The sequence below is a fragment of the Cervus canadensis genome, chromosome 21 (genome assembly GCF_019320065.1).
Source record: "Cervus canadensis isolate Bull #8, Minnesota chromosome 21, ASM1932006v1, whole genome shotgun sequence".
NCBI classification, from domain to species: Eukaryota; Metazoa; Chordata; class Mammalia; order Artiodactyla; family Cervidae; genus Cervus; species Cervus canadensis.
In genome coordinates, this window is record NC_057406.1 from 512,875 (window position 1) to 524,912 (window position 12,038).

At 67.8% G+C, this 12,038-nt stretch overlaps 1 protein-coding gene across 5 annotated transcripts; it reads right to left on the reverse strand.

The window, feature by feature from the left end:
• Positions 1–2,838: 2,838 nt before the first annotated feature.
• On the reverse strand, positions 2,839–11,207 carry TRABD (TraB domain containing). Of its 5 annotated transcripts, none has more exons than XM_043440691.1 (9): positions 11,118–11,207; positions 6,449–6,515; positions 6,153–6,231; positions 5,660–5,826; positions 5,384–5,524; positions 4,879–4,989; positions 4,647–4,786; positions 4,079–4,438; positions 2,839–3,978 (listed from the first exon to the last, which is right to left on the reverse strand). In XM_043440691.1, exons 2-9 carry the CDS (start codon positions 6,479–6,481, stop codon positions 3,801–3,803), a joined length of 1,209 nt encoding a protein of 402 aa, XP_043296626.1. In that variant the 5' UTR covers positions 6,482–6,515; positions 11,118–11,207; the 3' UTR covers positions 2,839–3,800. The 5 variants fall into 5 exon arrangements, with proteins under 5 accessions (XP_043296626.1, XP_043296625.1, XP_043296623.1 ...); XM_043440690.1 differs by having other exon boundaries at positions 6,153–6,333; positions 11,118–11,204; XM_043440688.1 differs by lacking the exon at positions 11,118–11,207 and having other exon boundaries at positions 4,079–4,190; positions 4,266–4,438.
• Between the last annotated feature and the right edge of the window lie 831 nt (positions 11,208–12,038).

Below are 12,038 nucleotides of genomic sequence, written 5' to 3' on the forward strand. Positions count from 1 at the left end.
GGAGTGGGTTGCCATTTCCTTCTCCAATACATGAAAGTGAGAAGTGAAAGTGAAGTCGCTCAGTCTATCTGACTCTTCCTGACCCCATGGACTGCAGCCCACCAGGCTCTTCTGCCCATGGGATTTTCCAGGCAAGAGTACTGGAGTGGGTTGCCATTGCCTTCTCCGGAGCAAAACCTGAGACCTGGACAAACTCCCAGCGCCCTCCTGTCCAGGCCGCTCTGTCCAGCAGCCCCGATCCACCTCTGACATGGGGGGCTCTCCAGAACTGCCTCCAGGGGCCACCTCGCGGCTCCCAGACCTCGTGTGACCCCGCTCTGCCCTGCTGGCTCCGCCCCCAATGCGGTGAGGGTCTGGTGGTGCTCGGCACCCAGAGCCGCCTCCTGCAGCCAGACTGCTGCCCTTACCCCTGGGCCCACCTGGGGTCTCCTCACCTGGCCTGCGGGCAGAGTCCTCCGTGCCCAGCCTCCTTCCTAACTGCCTGAGAGACTGGCCTGAGCTTTCCCTCTTCCAGACCTGCGCCCCCCACCCTCAGCCCCTGCCCTGCCCGCACTCTGGAACCTGGTGGGACTGGGTTTTGACAGCCTGTGGGTGCCTACTGGCCATGCACAGCAGAGGGAACATCTGGTTGGTTCCAGTGGTCCCAGCAGGTCAACCCAGGAGCGGCAGTGGCCCTCCCTGCCCTGCAGCCTTGACTCTGCCTCCCCGTTTGGCCGTCTGGCCTCTGGACCTTCCGAGTCCGTCCTGTGCAGGTGGGCCCACGCGGCCCTGCTGTGTGGGGCTGAGCCGGCCCCTTCCTGGCTCCTGTCTGGAAATTCAGCCGACAGGCAGGCGCGCTGAGTGAGGCCGCGAGGCCTGGTGGCCCCAGTGTGTGTGCACAGCCCCCTGTTGTCCGTGACCCCATGTGGCCCTGACTGCACCTCCATCATGGACCCTGGGCCCCCAGCAACCCCCCCCCCCCCCGCCCCGGGAGCACTGTCCTTTCCCAGAGCGCATAGGCTGGCAGCGGTAGGCCGAGAAGTTGGGTCTCTGGGGCCTCAGCCTTCTCCCCCGCCCCCAGCCTGGAAAACGTGTCAGCAAAACGGGGTGCTTGTGGGCAGGGGGGTGTAAGCAGAGCCCCCAGCCCCCCAGGCACTCACCTGGGCCGAGGACAGGCCAAGGGGCGGCCAGTAAAACTGGTCCAGGAGGTCCACGCGGTCATTGTCGCAGTGGGCCCGCAGCGTGTGGCTGTCTGTGTCCAGCAGGTCCGCCGGCAGCGTGGTACGCAGGCTGGGCGGGGAGCCAGGACCCAGATGTGCTCCTGCCCTGGCCAGGGGTCACCCGTGGGGGGCCCCAGGCTCAGGGGTCACCCGTGGGGGGGCCCCAGGCTCAGGCCTGCCGCACTGGCCACCCCTGCTGTGTTCTCCGACGAGGTCCTGGGACCCAGTCTCTAGTTCTGCCAGCACCTCTCAGAGTCCAGCGGCACCCCGGCCCCAGTCTCCACTGGCTGTGCCCCCCTCGCAGAGGAGCCAGGTGGGGGCAGGGACACCAGCATCTCCTATGCTGAGCGCCTGGGTGGGCCCACAGGCTCTCCCTTGGTTGTCAGTCCACTCTCCTCCAAGTACTTGTCATACATTTGAAAAATGAAACCTTGTTGCTTTTGTGCTTGTCAATGTAATACAAACTTGCATTGGAATACATTAAAAAATTCCCAGGGTGAAGATTCAAGTAACTCTCCAGGCTTCAGGCTTGGCAGTTATTTTATACCTAACTTGTATCTGGCGTTGTGGTTCATCTCCTCCTCGCCTTTGCGCCCCAGGAGCTAGCGCCTGAGGGTGGTCTCTGGGCAGGTATGGCTGGCCCCCGCCTTCCCTCCCAACCTCTGACGGTGACGTCTCTTGTTTTTACCAAAGTTGACACAAGAGTCCACACCCCCCGGGCTGCCGGCCACATCCTGGAAGGGGGTGCGGGCTCCCCAGCAGGCTGGTACACACGCCACTGGGCCTGGGATTCTCCACCAGGATCTGAGAGCGGCCCCTCCCCGAGAGACGCGGCCAGGACGCCTCAGAGCACTCCGGGGACCAGGGCCCCAGAAGGGCCTGCAGGTGACCCAGCAGGTGACTCATGACCTGGTCACCGTCCCTTCACCGTCAGGCTGCCTCCTCCTGAAGAGGCTGCCCCCACCCTGGATTCCCCCCACTGCCGTGGTCACCCAGTGGGTCCCATGTGGCCCTCACCTGCCTGCCTTGGCTTTCCTGCCCTCCTCCCCCCCAACTTGGGGCTGGAGGAGCCTGGTCCCTGTCTGCCCCTCCCCGGGCTGCTCAGGGCAGGGACCCCACAGGGTCCTCATGGGCAGCGAGAGGCCTACAGGGTGCAGACTTGTGGGGTGAAGGGTCAGCATCCACTCGGCCCCTCCTGCCCCACCCCCCCAGGCCCGGCCAGGCCTTGGGGGTCCCAGCCCACTGCCTGTACCAGTGGAGAGAAGAGCCCTGGCAGGGGGAGGCCCAGGAGCCCTGGGGCCCCCAGCTCATTGTGCCCGCTGGCCATTCTTACTGGCCTTGGACGCGGCCCCTCTGAGCTGGCCCGGGGCAGAGCAGCACAGAGGAGGCCCGCGTCGGGTGGGTGAGCGTGTGTTCTGGGGGGAAGGCCCCTCTCCGCTCTGGGCTTTCTGGACCGATCTGAGCTGCGGGTCCCGGCCCGCCTCCTCCCAGCTGGGCTGGGCTGGGCTGGGCAGCACGGCAGCGTGGGCCGCAGGGTGAGGGCAGGGCCCCGCGGGGGTGGGGGGAGCCCCCAGCACGCTGGCGCCTCCCCGACCCGCCTGTCACCTGAGCCCCCTTCCCACATATTTCACAAGACGGCTTCCAAAATTAGATTTTATTTCAGTTTCTAAGGGACGGGTATACGAGCATGTGAATGACAATGACCTGGTCCAGCCCGTGGTGTGGATTTCACCTCATCTGGACACTGAGTCAACACACACAATCGGACGAGGCCGTGGGCCCCAGGTGCTACGCCACCGACAGGAGACCAGGAGACACGCGGACAGGCGGCGACAGGGCAGTGCGGTGTGGGGCCCGACTGCGCCCAGGCTGGGTCCCGTGCAAGGTGGATGCCCTGCTGGCAGCCACCGTCTGTCCAGAGGGCAAGGGAGACCCCGGGTCCGTCCGCCAGCTGCACAGGTAGCAGGGTCAGCCACCCGGGAGGGTGGGGTCCTGGGCCTCCGGCAGCTGGAGGCAGGCTCGGGGCCGGCCTGGCTGCCCACAGTGGAGTGGACGTGCCCTACAAGCTCATCTTCCCAGGACTGAGACTCAAGAAAAAGATGTTCTAGGTCCCAACCAGATTTAAGGCTAGTATTTCCTGACGTTTGCTTCAGTTTAAGTTAAAATTACCTGAGTAAAAAAGTTTCAGACGTTTTTAAAAGCCCAAAACACAGAATCTCTGCAGGCAGAGCTGCTGCTGGCGCTTCCTGGGGCCTGAGCCTGGCCAAGTCGCCCCCAGGGGACACCCCAAGGCTGCATGGCCGCAGCCTGCCCCCAGGGAGTGGCCCCGACCCCCTGCGAGACACCCCCGCAGCCCGCCTCGGAGAGAAGGCACAGTGAGGAAGGGGCTGGCCGGCCTCCCGCGCCCCTGCCCCTGCCCCGCGGCTCGTCCCCGCCTGTGAGCCTCCTAACAGCCCACAGCGGGTGTGCGGAGGGGCTGCGGGGAAGCCCGAGCTCAGACAGTGAACAACTCTTTTATTTGGGCGGGCTGGGGGCGGGCAGAAGCTGGGCCGAGACCCCCGAGGGGCGCCCCGGCACTGGCGCTGGCTCCAGTCTGTCCTGCTACTTGTGCGGCCAGGCATCGCAGAGCCTCTGCAGGCAGCGCCGGGCGGCGGGCAGGGCCAGGAGCAGGCTGGCGGCACGGCGCCCCGTCCAGTAGAGGCCGTAGCCAAGCAGGCCCAGGGCGGCGGCCTTCACGGCCAGGCGGGACACTCTGCCCGAGGCTGACGGCGGGGGCACGCTGGGGAGGGAGGGCGGGCTGGGCTGGCTGAGGGGGCGGTCCCAGCCCCCAGCCCGACTCCGAGGCGGCAGGACGGGGGCGTGCGGGGCACAGCACTCACGTCATGATCTCCTGGATGTTGAGGTCGGTGGTCCAGTTCTTCTCAATGCCAGGTACGTGGCCCATGCCCACGACGCCCACCACCACGGAAGGAACGCACTTCCTGGGCTCGGCTGGGGTGGGAGACGCATGACACCTGAGCACCCCCGTTCCCTGCGGGGCCCCGTGCCCGCGGGTGCTGTGCTCACCGTCAGAGGCGCGCGGCAGCTCCAGGCGGCGGGCAGCCTGGCGCAGCATGTAGGTCAGGTAAACGTCGCGCTCCGACACGATGGTGCGGTGCAGGTCGGGGAACTCACCCACCATCTCTGCCATCATCTGCTCCAGCAGGTCCTTCTGCTTGCAGCGCTCCACGTCGTCCTTGCTGGGGGGAGGCGGCCGGCGCTGAGGCGGTGGGCCCAGGGCGGGGTCCCCCCCGCCCCCATCTGGACCCCATGGAAGGAGGGGAGGGGCGGCTCTGCACGAGGAGACCCAGCCCGGGAACTCGGGAGCAGGCCTCACGGCGGGGCAGTCACTGTGGGTCACATGAGGCGGCTGGCCGCATCCCCAGTCAGGAGGCTGAGCGGACCTACCTGATGGGGTCCGACAGAAAGCACAGGCCCCAGGCCAGCTTGACCTTCTGCCAGAAGGAGAGGGCAGCGATGGCCCGCTTGAAGGTGACAGGGATGGGCCGGTCGCCCAGGTGGAACTTGCAGAACGGCACCCTGCTGGCCTGGGTAGAGGTGGGGTGTTGGGGTGTCGGTGGGGGACCCCAGGCCCCGGGACGACTCCCGAGCCCCCGCCCCCAGTCGGGCCTGGGCCCACCTCCTTGAAGGCCTCCCTGAACTCGCCGCCGGGGGCCACGCCCAGTTGCTCGGTGATGTGGGCGGACACCTTCAGCAGGAGCATCTGCATCAGCCCGGACGCCACGCCGTTCTGCGTTGGGGGGGCGGGGGGCGTGTCAGCCGCGAGGGGGCGGCCTTCCGCAGGCCGCCGGTAGGCGTGTCCACCACACGCCAGCGGCCTGCAGGCTTGGGCCGGCGGCCTGCCCGTGGCCCCACGGAGCCCCCTGCCCTCAGCCCTCCAGCCCAGACCCGACTCCCCTGTCCACATCTCCCTTGGGTGCTATGTCCCCGGGGAGGGACACGCAGTGGGGGTCTCGGCCTGCGGCCCCAGGACACACTGAAGCCCCCTCCCCACCCCTGCGACCTGCCAGCACCCCCGGGGTCCCCGGGACCAGAGCAGCTCCTGCCTCGGGGGTGGGGCGCCAGCCGGCTCTCCTCCGGCCCCTCGGGCAGAGCCCCGGGCCCGGCCCGCCCGATGGCCGCACCTGCCTGATGGCCTGCTGCAGCTTCTCCAGGCTGATCTCCTTGGCCTCGCGCAGCAGTGTGCGCTCGTCCATCTTCAGCATGGACACGCGGTACTGGCAGAGCTCCACCACCACCACGTCGGGCTGCACCTCCCGGATAGTCTGCGGCGGACACGCCAGCTCAGGGCCCCGCCCGGCCCAGAGCCCCGCCCCGGACGCGCCTGCCCCGCGGCGACCCCACCCACGGCTGGGCCGCGGCACCGCTCTGCACGTGAAGCCGGGAAGGGGCGGCCTCACCTTCACCACGTCCCGCTTGCTGTCGTCGCTGAAGTGGGCCGTGCCCACCACGTACACGCGGCTGCCGTCCTCCGCCACCAGCTCAGTCACCGTGCGCGGCAGGTCGGGCCGCTCTCGCCGCCTCTTCAGCTTCATCTCCAGCAGCAGGTTGAACGCGTCCACGTCGGCTGCGGGACAGCGAGCCCCCGCTCAGGGACGCCCGCCTACACGGGGTCCTTCCCAGTCTGGAGCCTCTGGTCCTCACCCACCAGGATGAGCGTCCTGGGGCCTGGGTGGGAGCCCCAGGCTGCCGAGGCGCCCAGGAGAGGCTGCGGCAGGGCCCATGGGCTCCAGGGCGACTCTGAAGCCCCCAGCCCACCAACCCGAGGAGGGGAGGGGGCTCCCACTCAAGCACCCCTGAACACCCCAGGCTGGGTCGGGGCCCCGGCTCACCACGACCTCGGGAGGTCACCCCGCCCAAGCCCCACCCCACGGGGACCCGGGGAGCACGCACACAGGTTCTGGGGGTCTCCGGGGAGCACCCTGGGCACCGCCTCTGAGGCCCCTGAAGTCACGACGGGCTCCGTGTCAGCCTGCAGAGGGAGGAGGCGCTGAGGCTGTGCTGCCCCCGGCCTGGGGGACCGCGGGGCATGTGCCCCCGACACGCTCCCGATGGCGCCCAGCGTGGCCCTCAGCTGGTCAGCAACACAGTGGGAAAACCAGTGAGGTGCCTCTGGGCACAGAGGGTGGTGTGACCCCGGGAGCCCCGGGGACCCTGCACCCATCCCCCGAGCCCACCCAGCCTCTGACCTCGCGGGGCGGCTGCTCCTCCGGCCCCTCCATGGCTGGCAGCAGCTCTGGCAGTGACGCGTGAAGCCTGAGGAAACAGGGGCCGTCCTCACCTAGGGCCCCAGGGCCGGGCACGGGATCAGTGTGCCAGGGCCTCCGGTGTCTGGAACGACCCGCAGGCAAGCCCTGGGCCCCGGGCGCGGAGCGGGGACACCAGGGCAGCAAGCCTGGAGTCACCCACAGCTGGGACGCGCCCGCTCTGCTTGCCCGGCAGGGGGACACCCCATGGGGGAGTTGGCCAGACCTGGGTGCTTCCGTTTTGACTTCGGAACAAAAACAAAATTTATAAAATTCCCTAAAAAAATGACACCAAGCGGTGGGAGGGAGTCTGTGTGTGGGGCCGGCGTGGGAGGCCACGTGGCCACAGCCCTGCTCTCATGGGCAGTGACGCCCACGTCCCAGCAGTGTCGGCATGGGTGTGAGTCTCACACGGGTGTGAGCAGAGACTCAGGAGGCGCAGGGAGCAGGGATCGGGGATGGCCTGGCTGTGCTGGCGTCACTGAGAACCCAGCCTGCTTCTAAGAAGCTGAGCCAGAAACCAAGTCCCCTGGGTCGTCCGTGAGCCTCTGCACTGTTCCTACCAGAGGCCAGCCAGGAGCTGGACCCAGGAAGACTGTTCTCACCTGAGAAAACCAGGGGGTCAGGGGCAGTGGGGGTGTCAGGGGGCAGGGTGGGGTGTCAGGGGGTGGTGGGGATGTCAGGGGGCGGGGTGGGGGTATCAGGGACACAGTAGGGGTGTTTGGGTGTCAGGGGGCGGGGTGTGGGGTCAGGGACACGGTAGGGGTGCTGGGGTGTCAGGGAGCAGGGTGGGGGTATCAGGAATGGGGTGGGTGTTTGCGGGGGTGGGTGGGATGTCAGGGGCTGGGACATGGCGTTCTGTCCGCCCCCACTGAGGACAGAAGCAGTGCCTGCCCCACATCAGTCACCCAGACCTCCCAAGGTGCCTCTGGAAACAAACCAGAAACTGAAAGAGCCTCGGTTCCAGCTGAGCTTAAAGCTGGGGTCCTGCAGGGCACCCACGGGCTGAGCCCACTGGAGAATCTGACAGGTGACAGGACCATCACGTGAGCAGCGATTCTGATCTGGTTTTGGCTCAGCGCCGTGGTGGGCTCTCGCGTCCACGCGGTCACATGTGAACCGCGGGGGGCCCCCAGGAGGTCCACGCAGGCAGCAGGACATGCCCAAGGCCCCATCAGCTCCAGTTTCACAACGAAGAGGAAATACAGACCATAAAATAAACACGACACCAGGTCAAGTTCCTCCCTCCAGTACCCTGTGACCCTGGGCCCAACTCTCGCCCGGGCTCCATTCCCAGCCCCTCTCGGAGCACCGGCGTCCTGGCCTGGGGCTCCCAGGAATGAAGTCGGGGGAAGGGTCCCGAGAGGGACTGACAGGCCCCGGGTGAGGCCCCGGCCGAGGAGCAGCAGGCAGAGCCGGGGCCTCTGCGGGGGGCGGGGGGCCAGCGTGGGCTCTGAGCAGGCCGGGCCCCGGCGCCCCCCACCCGGAGCAGCAGCCACGCTGCAGGGGCCGGTCCCCGCGGAGGGCGGCTCACCGGCCTCACCAGCCCCAGGGCCGCCTCCTTCCCGCTTCACAGACCAAAGGCCCCACGGGAACAGAAACAGGAAGCTGCTTCTGCGGTGTCTGCCTTGGCCCGCCCTCCTCTCAGGTTCCCTAGCAGACCCAGGAGAGCCCCCTGGGTCTCTTTCACACGGTGCCAGAGGATCAGAGAAGCTTCTCCAGGTAGCGTCTGTGCTGTCCCGGGAAGCTTGTGTGACAGCCAGCGGGAGGCAGGCCAGTGAGCCTCAGTGTCCCTCCCTGGGGCCTGGGGGCCGCAGTCTGGTTGGCCCCCCAGACCCACCCTCTGTCCCAGGGGGCAGACGGGCCATGAGCCCCCAGACAGCTGGGCCACAGTACCCAGACCCAGCACTCGGAGTGCCCCAGGGCGGGTACCTGGCCTGAGAGGCGTCTCTCACTTCCCAGGGTCTGGTTTCCCGGAAGCTCAGGCAGGGCCCCTGGTGGACTCAGGACCAGTTCAGAGGGTCATCGACCCTCCTCCCAGCATGACGCACCCTCAGATCTTTACAGCCGGGACCCGACCTCTCAGCTGCCTGGAGGGGCGCAAGGGCCCAGCCTCCACCTCCTCACACCCGCAGGTGGTGTTTTTGGCCACAGGATTTCTGGACGACAGGTCCTGGCAGCCCAGCCCAGCAGACCCCAGGCTCCACGCCCAGGCCCAGGGAGCCCACGCCAGGCTTCCGCCCAGCAACCCAGCCAACAACGCCGAGCCCTTGGGGAGCCGGCACAAAGCAGAACTTTCCGCCCGATCCAGGTGCTCTCCCCGCACCCCAGCAGCTGTCACTACCTCGCTGGACTTAGGGAGCGCAGCCTGGGGAGGCCTCCTGAGCTGGGTGGCCTGAGGCCGGTCCTCCAGCAAACAGGCACCTGGGCTGTCAGCAACTGCGCTGCGGGGGGATGTCCGCAGGGCTGTCCACTCTCAGACTGCCACCTGGCACGGTGCGGCCTCGGGAGCCCCCCCAACCTGCCCAGACGCCTACCTCCGGCCTCCAGGGCCGGGGTGGTTCGAGCAGCCGCCCAGCCGTCCCATGATGGGGACAGGGTGTGCCGCGCTCAGATGGCATGTCGGCGTCCGTCCCTGGGGCAGGAGGACCAGGAGGCGCCTCCGCAGAAGGGGCGTAACTGTGATCTGGCTCCACCCACACACTTATGGGAAACAGACTCCAAATGCCAGGGAGCCCCTGACCCCCAAGAGGACCCATCTTGCCAGGTTCACCAGAGAACGCACCGGCTCACAGGCAGGGAGAGCCCCGCCTGCGTTGGGGACCCCCAGGGAACGTGTCAGGCGCTCTTGCTGGACGAGGTGTTAGCGCAGCAAACAGCCTGCTGAGTGCCCCATGCAGCACAGACCCAGGACAGCAGGCAGCCGGCGGGGAGCCAGACCATGGGCTGCCATCTCCTCTCAGGGTCCCACTGCTATGGACTGGGCTGTGTTCCCTCTAATTCATATTTTGAAGCCCTGAGCCCAATGGGATGAAATTAGGAGGCAGGGGCTCCGGGAGATGACTCAGATGAGAAGGTCACGAGGCTGGGCCCCAGGATAGGACTAGAGCCTTCCTGGGAAGAGCCCCAGGAGGGCTGGTCTGGGAGTGTGCATGCTGAGAAGGCAGCTGTCTGGGGCCAGGAAGAGCTCCTCTCAGCAACCAAGGCAGCAGGAACCTTGGTCTTGAATTTTCTATCCCCACAACTGTGAGGAAACTGTTGCTTTAGCCCCAACGGTGGTATTCTGTCATGATCACACTCAGTCGTTCCCTCCCATCTGCCTCTAAAAATCAGGAAGCCAGAAATGCCTCCCAGACCCCAGCCTGGCTTCCCCTTACTGGCCAAGAGCTGACCAGCGCCAGATGGAGTTTCCAGAAAAACCAGCTCCCAACCAGCCCACTAGGCCTGCCTGCTCAGGTCAGGGATCCCAAACTGGACAGACAACAGGCTGTAGAGAAAAACGACTGAGTGGGAGGCAGCAGAGTGTGGCCTGAAGCTACACCCCTACACCCCCACTTCTGAAGCCACCGGAACCCCCCCGGGCCTGGCAGGCTGTTTTATGGAGCTGTGGCAAAGGTCGGGATATGGGTAAAGGGTCAAGTCACACCTGAGCTGGAGGCCTAGCACACCTGGCCAACCCTCCTGGAACCTGCACTCTGCCCAGTGAGGGTCCCCATGCTGACCTCCTCGGAGGCACTGGGGGGTGGGGTCCTTCCTGCCCACCATGCTGGACCCTCTCCTGGCGGTTTTGCCCCAGGCCTGACACGGAAGCATCACCACCACCCTGCAAGGCTGCCCAGTGGCGCCAAGGTCAGGGGGCTCCCTCCCAGTCACACAACAAGGGGGCAGGCAACGACAGCCAGGAAGACAGCCCAGAGACACTGCCGCCTTCACGGGGGCGCAGCGAGCCGGTGGCCTGTACACCCTCCTCTCCGGGGGACTCCCGAGAGCCCAGAGGAAGACACCTGGAGGCCCCCCATCTCCGGTTGCGGCGGCCCTGACACCCCAAGTGTGACGCCGAGGACTTCCTGCTCTCCGTGAGCCTCGCTTTTCTTTCTCGGGACAGTTTTCACAGAGACGCATTTGAGAACTTTGCGGCGTGTAAGTTACATCTCAATAAAGCTGCTCCCAGAATCGAGGTGAGTAGAGCGCGCCGGGCTTCGGAGTCTGGGCTCCGGGGCTCCATATGGCAGCCCCGACTCCTCGGCCTGAAGGGCAGAGGCCGCCGGGGCCGCGAAGGGCCCAGGGCCCCCTCCGAGGCCACGTCGCCGCCCCTGCGGAGCCGGGCTGCCCGCTCGGACCGCCGCCACCCCGGGTCGCGGCCCCGGCCCCGGCCCCGACCCCGACCCCGACCCCGACCCGGCCCGGTCCCCACCCCCGGCCCCGCCCCCAGTCCACAGCGCCCTCTCCCTCAGCCCCGCGCGCTCCGCGGAGGCCGGCGCTGACCGTCCGGCCCGGGGCCGCGTGCCGCGGGACGACTGGGCCTGGTCTGGACCGCCCCCGCTGCCGCCGCCGCCCCCCTGTCCCGCGCGCCCCGCGCGCCCCCCGCCCCGAACCGAGCCGCGCGGCGTACCAGGCGGGGCGGCGCTCCTCAGCCGGCCTCCATGCGGCGCGTCGCCCACCGGACGGGGCGGGGCGGGCCAGGGCCGCGGGGCGGGGCGGGGCGGCCAGACTGACTGCGGCCGGGGCGGGGGGCGGGGCGCGCGGCTTGCCGGGAAGCGTAGTCCGGCGCGCCGTCTGCCTGCGCTTGCAGCAGGCCCGATCCGCGCCTGCGAACTACAGTTCCCAGGGGGCCGCGCGCGACTGTGCGAGGACTTCACTTCCCAGGAGGCCGCGCGCAAGGAGCACCACCTGGCCCCTCCTCGCGCACCAGGCTCCGAGGGCTTAGCGGCGGCCGAGGACGTGGGTTCAAGTCCCAGGCCTGCGGCCGTAGTGGGGAGGCGTTGCGAAGCGCCCCGAAATTCTCTGGCCTCAGCTTCCGGTCGGGAAAAGGGAGTGGATGTTCGTGTGGCCTGCTATGATACAGAACCATCAATGCAACGCTAGGAGCAGAGTCCAGACCGCAGATCGCGCCCGTGCGGGTGCCTGGGCGCCCCCTCGGCCTGGCGGGTGGGGTCCGGGGAGGTGCGGGCAGGGGCAGGGCGGGCAGGATGGGGGGCGCGCAGCCGGACGGGGAGCCCAGAGTGAGGCCGGCCCCATCCGCTTTGCCTGGTCAGCTCCACGAAGGGGGTGCGCCCCGCCCTGGCGCCCCTGCGGGTCCCGGGCTCCCCCGTTCTGAGTTGAGACGCCCCGTCCAGCCTCGAGCAGGGTGAGCTCCCGGCCTGCAGGCTGAGCTGTCAGGAGAGGCTCCAGGCTGACCCTTAGCTTCCAGGCTCCTGGCCCACAGCTTGGGCCCAGCCTCTCTGTCCGGTCGGCATGGCACAGATTGGCTCTGCCCGCCCCGCCGCCTTGGCCACCCACACGGCAGAGGTGGAGCGCTGCCCTTCACTCCAGG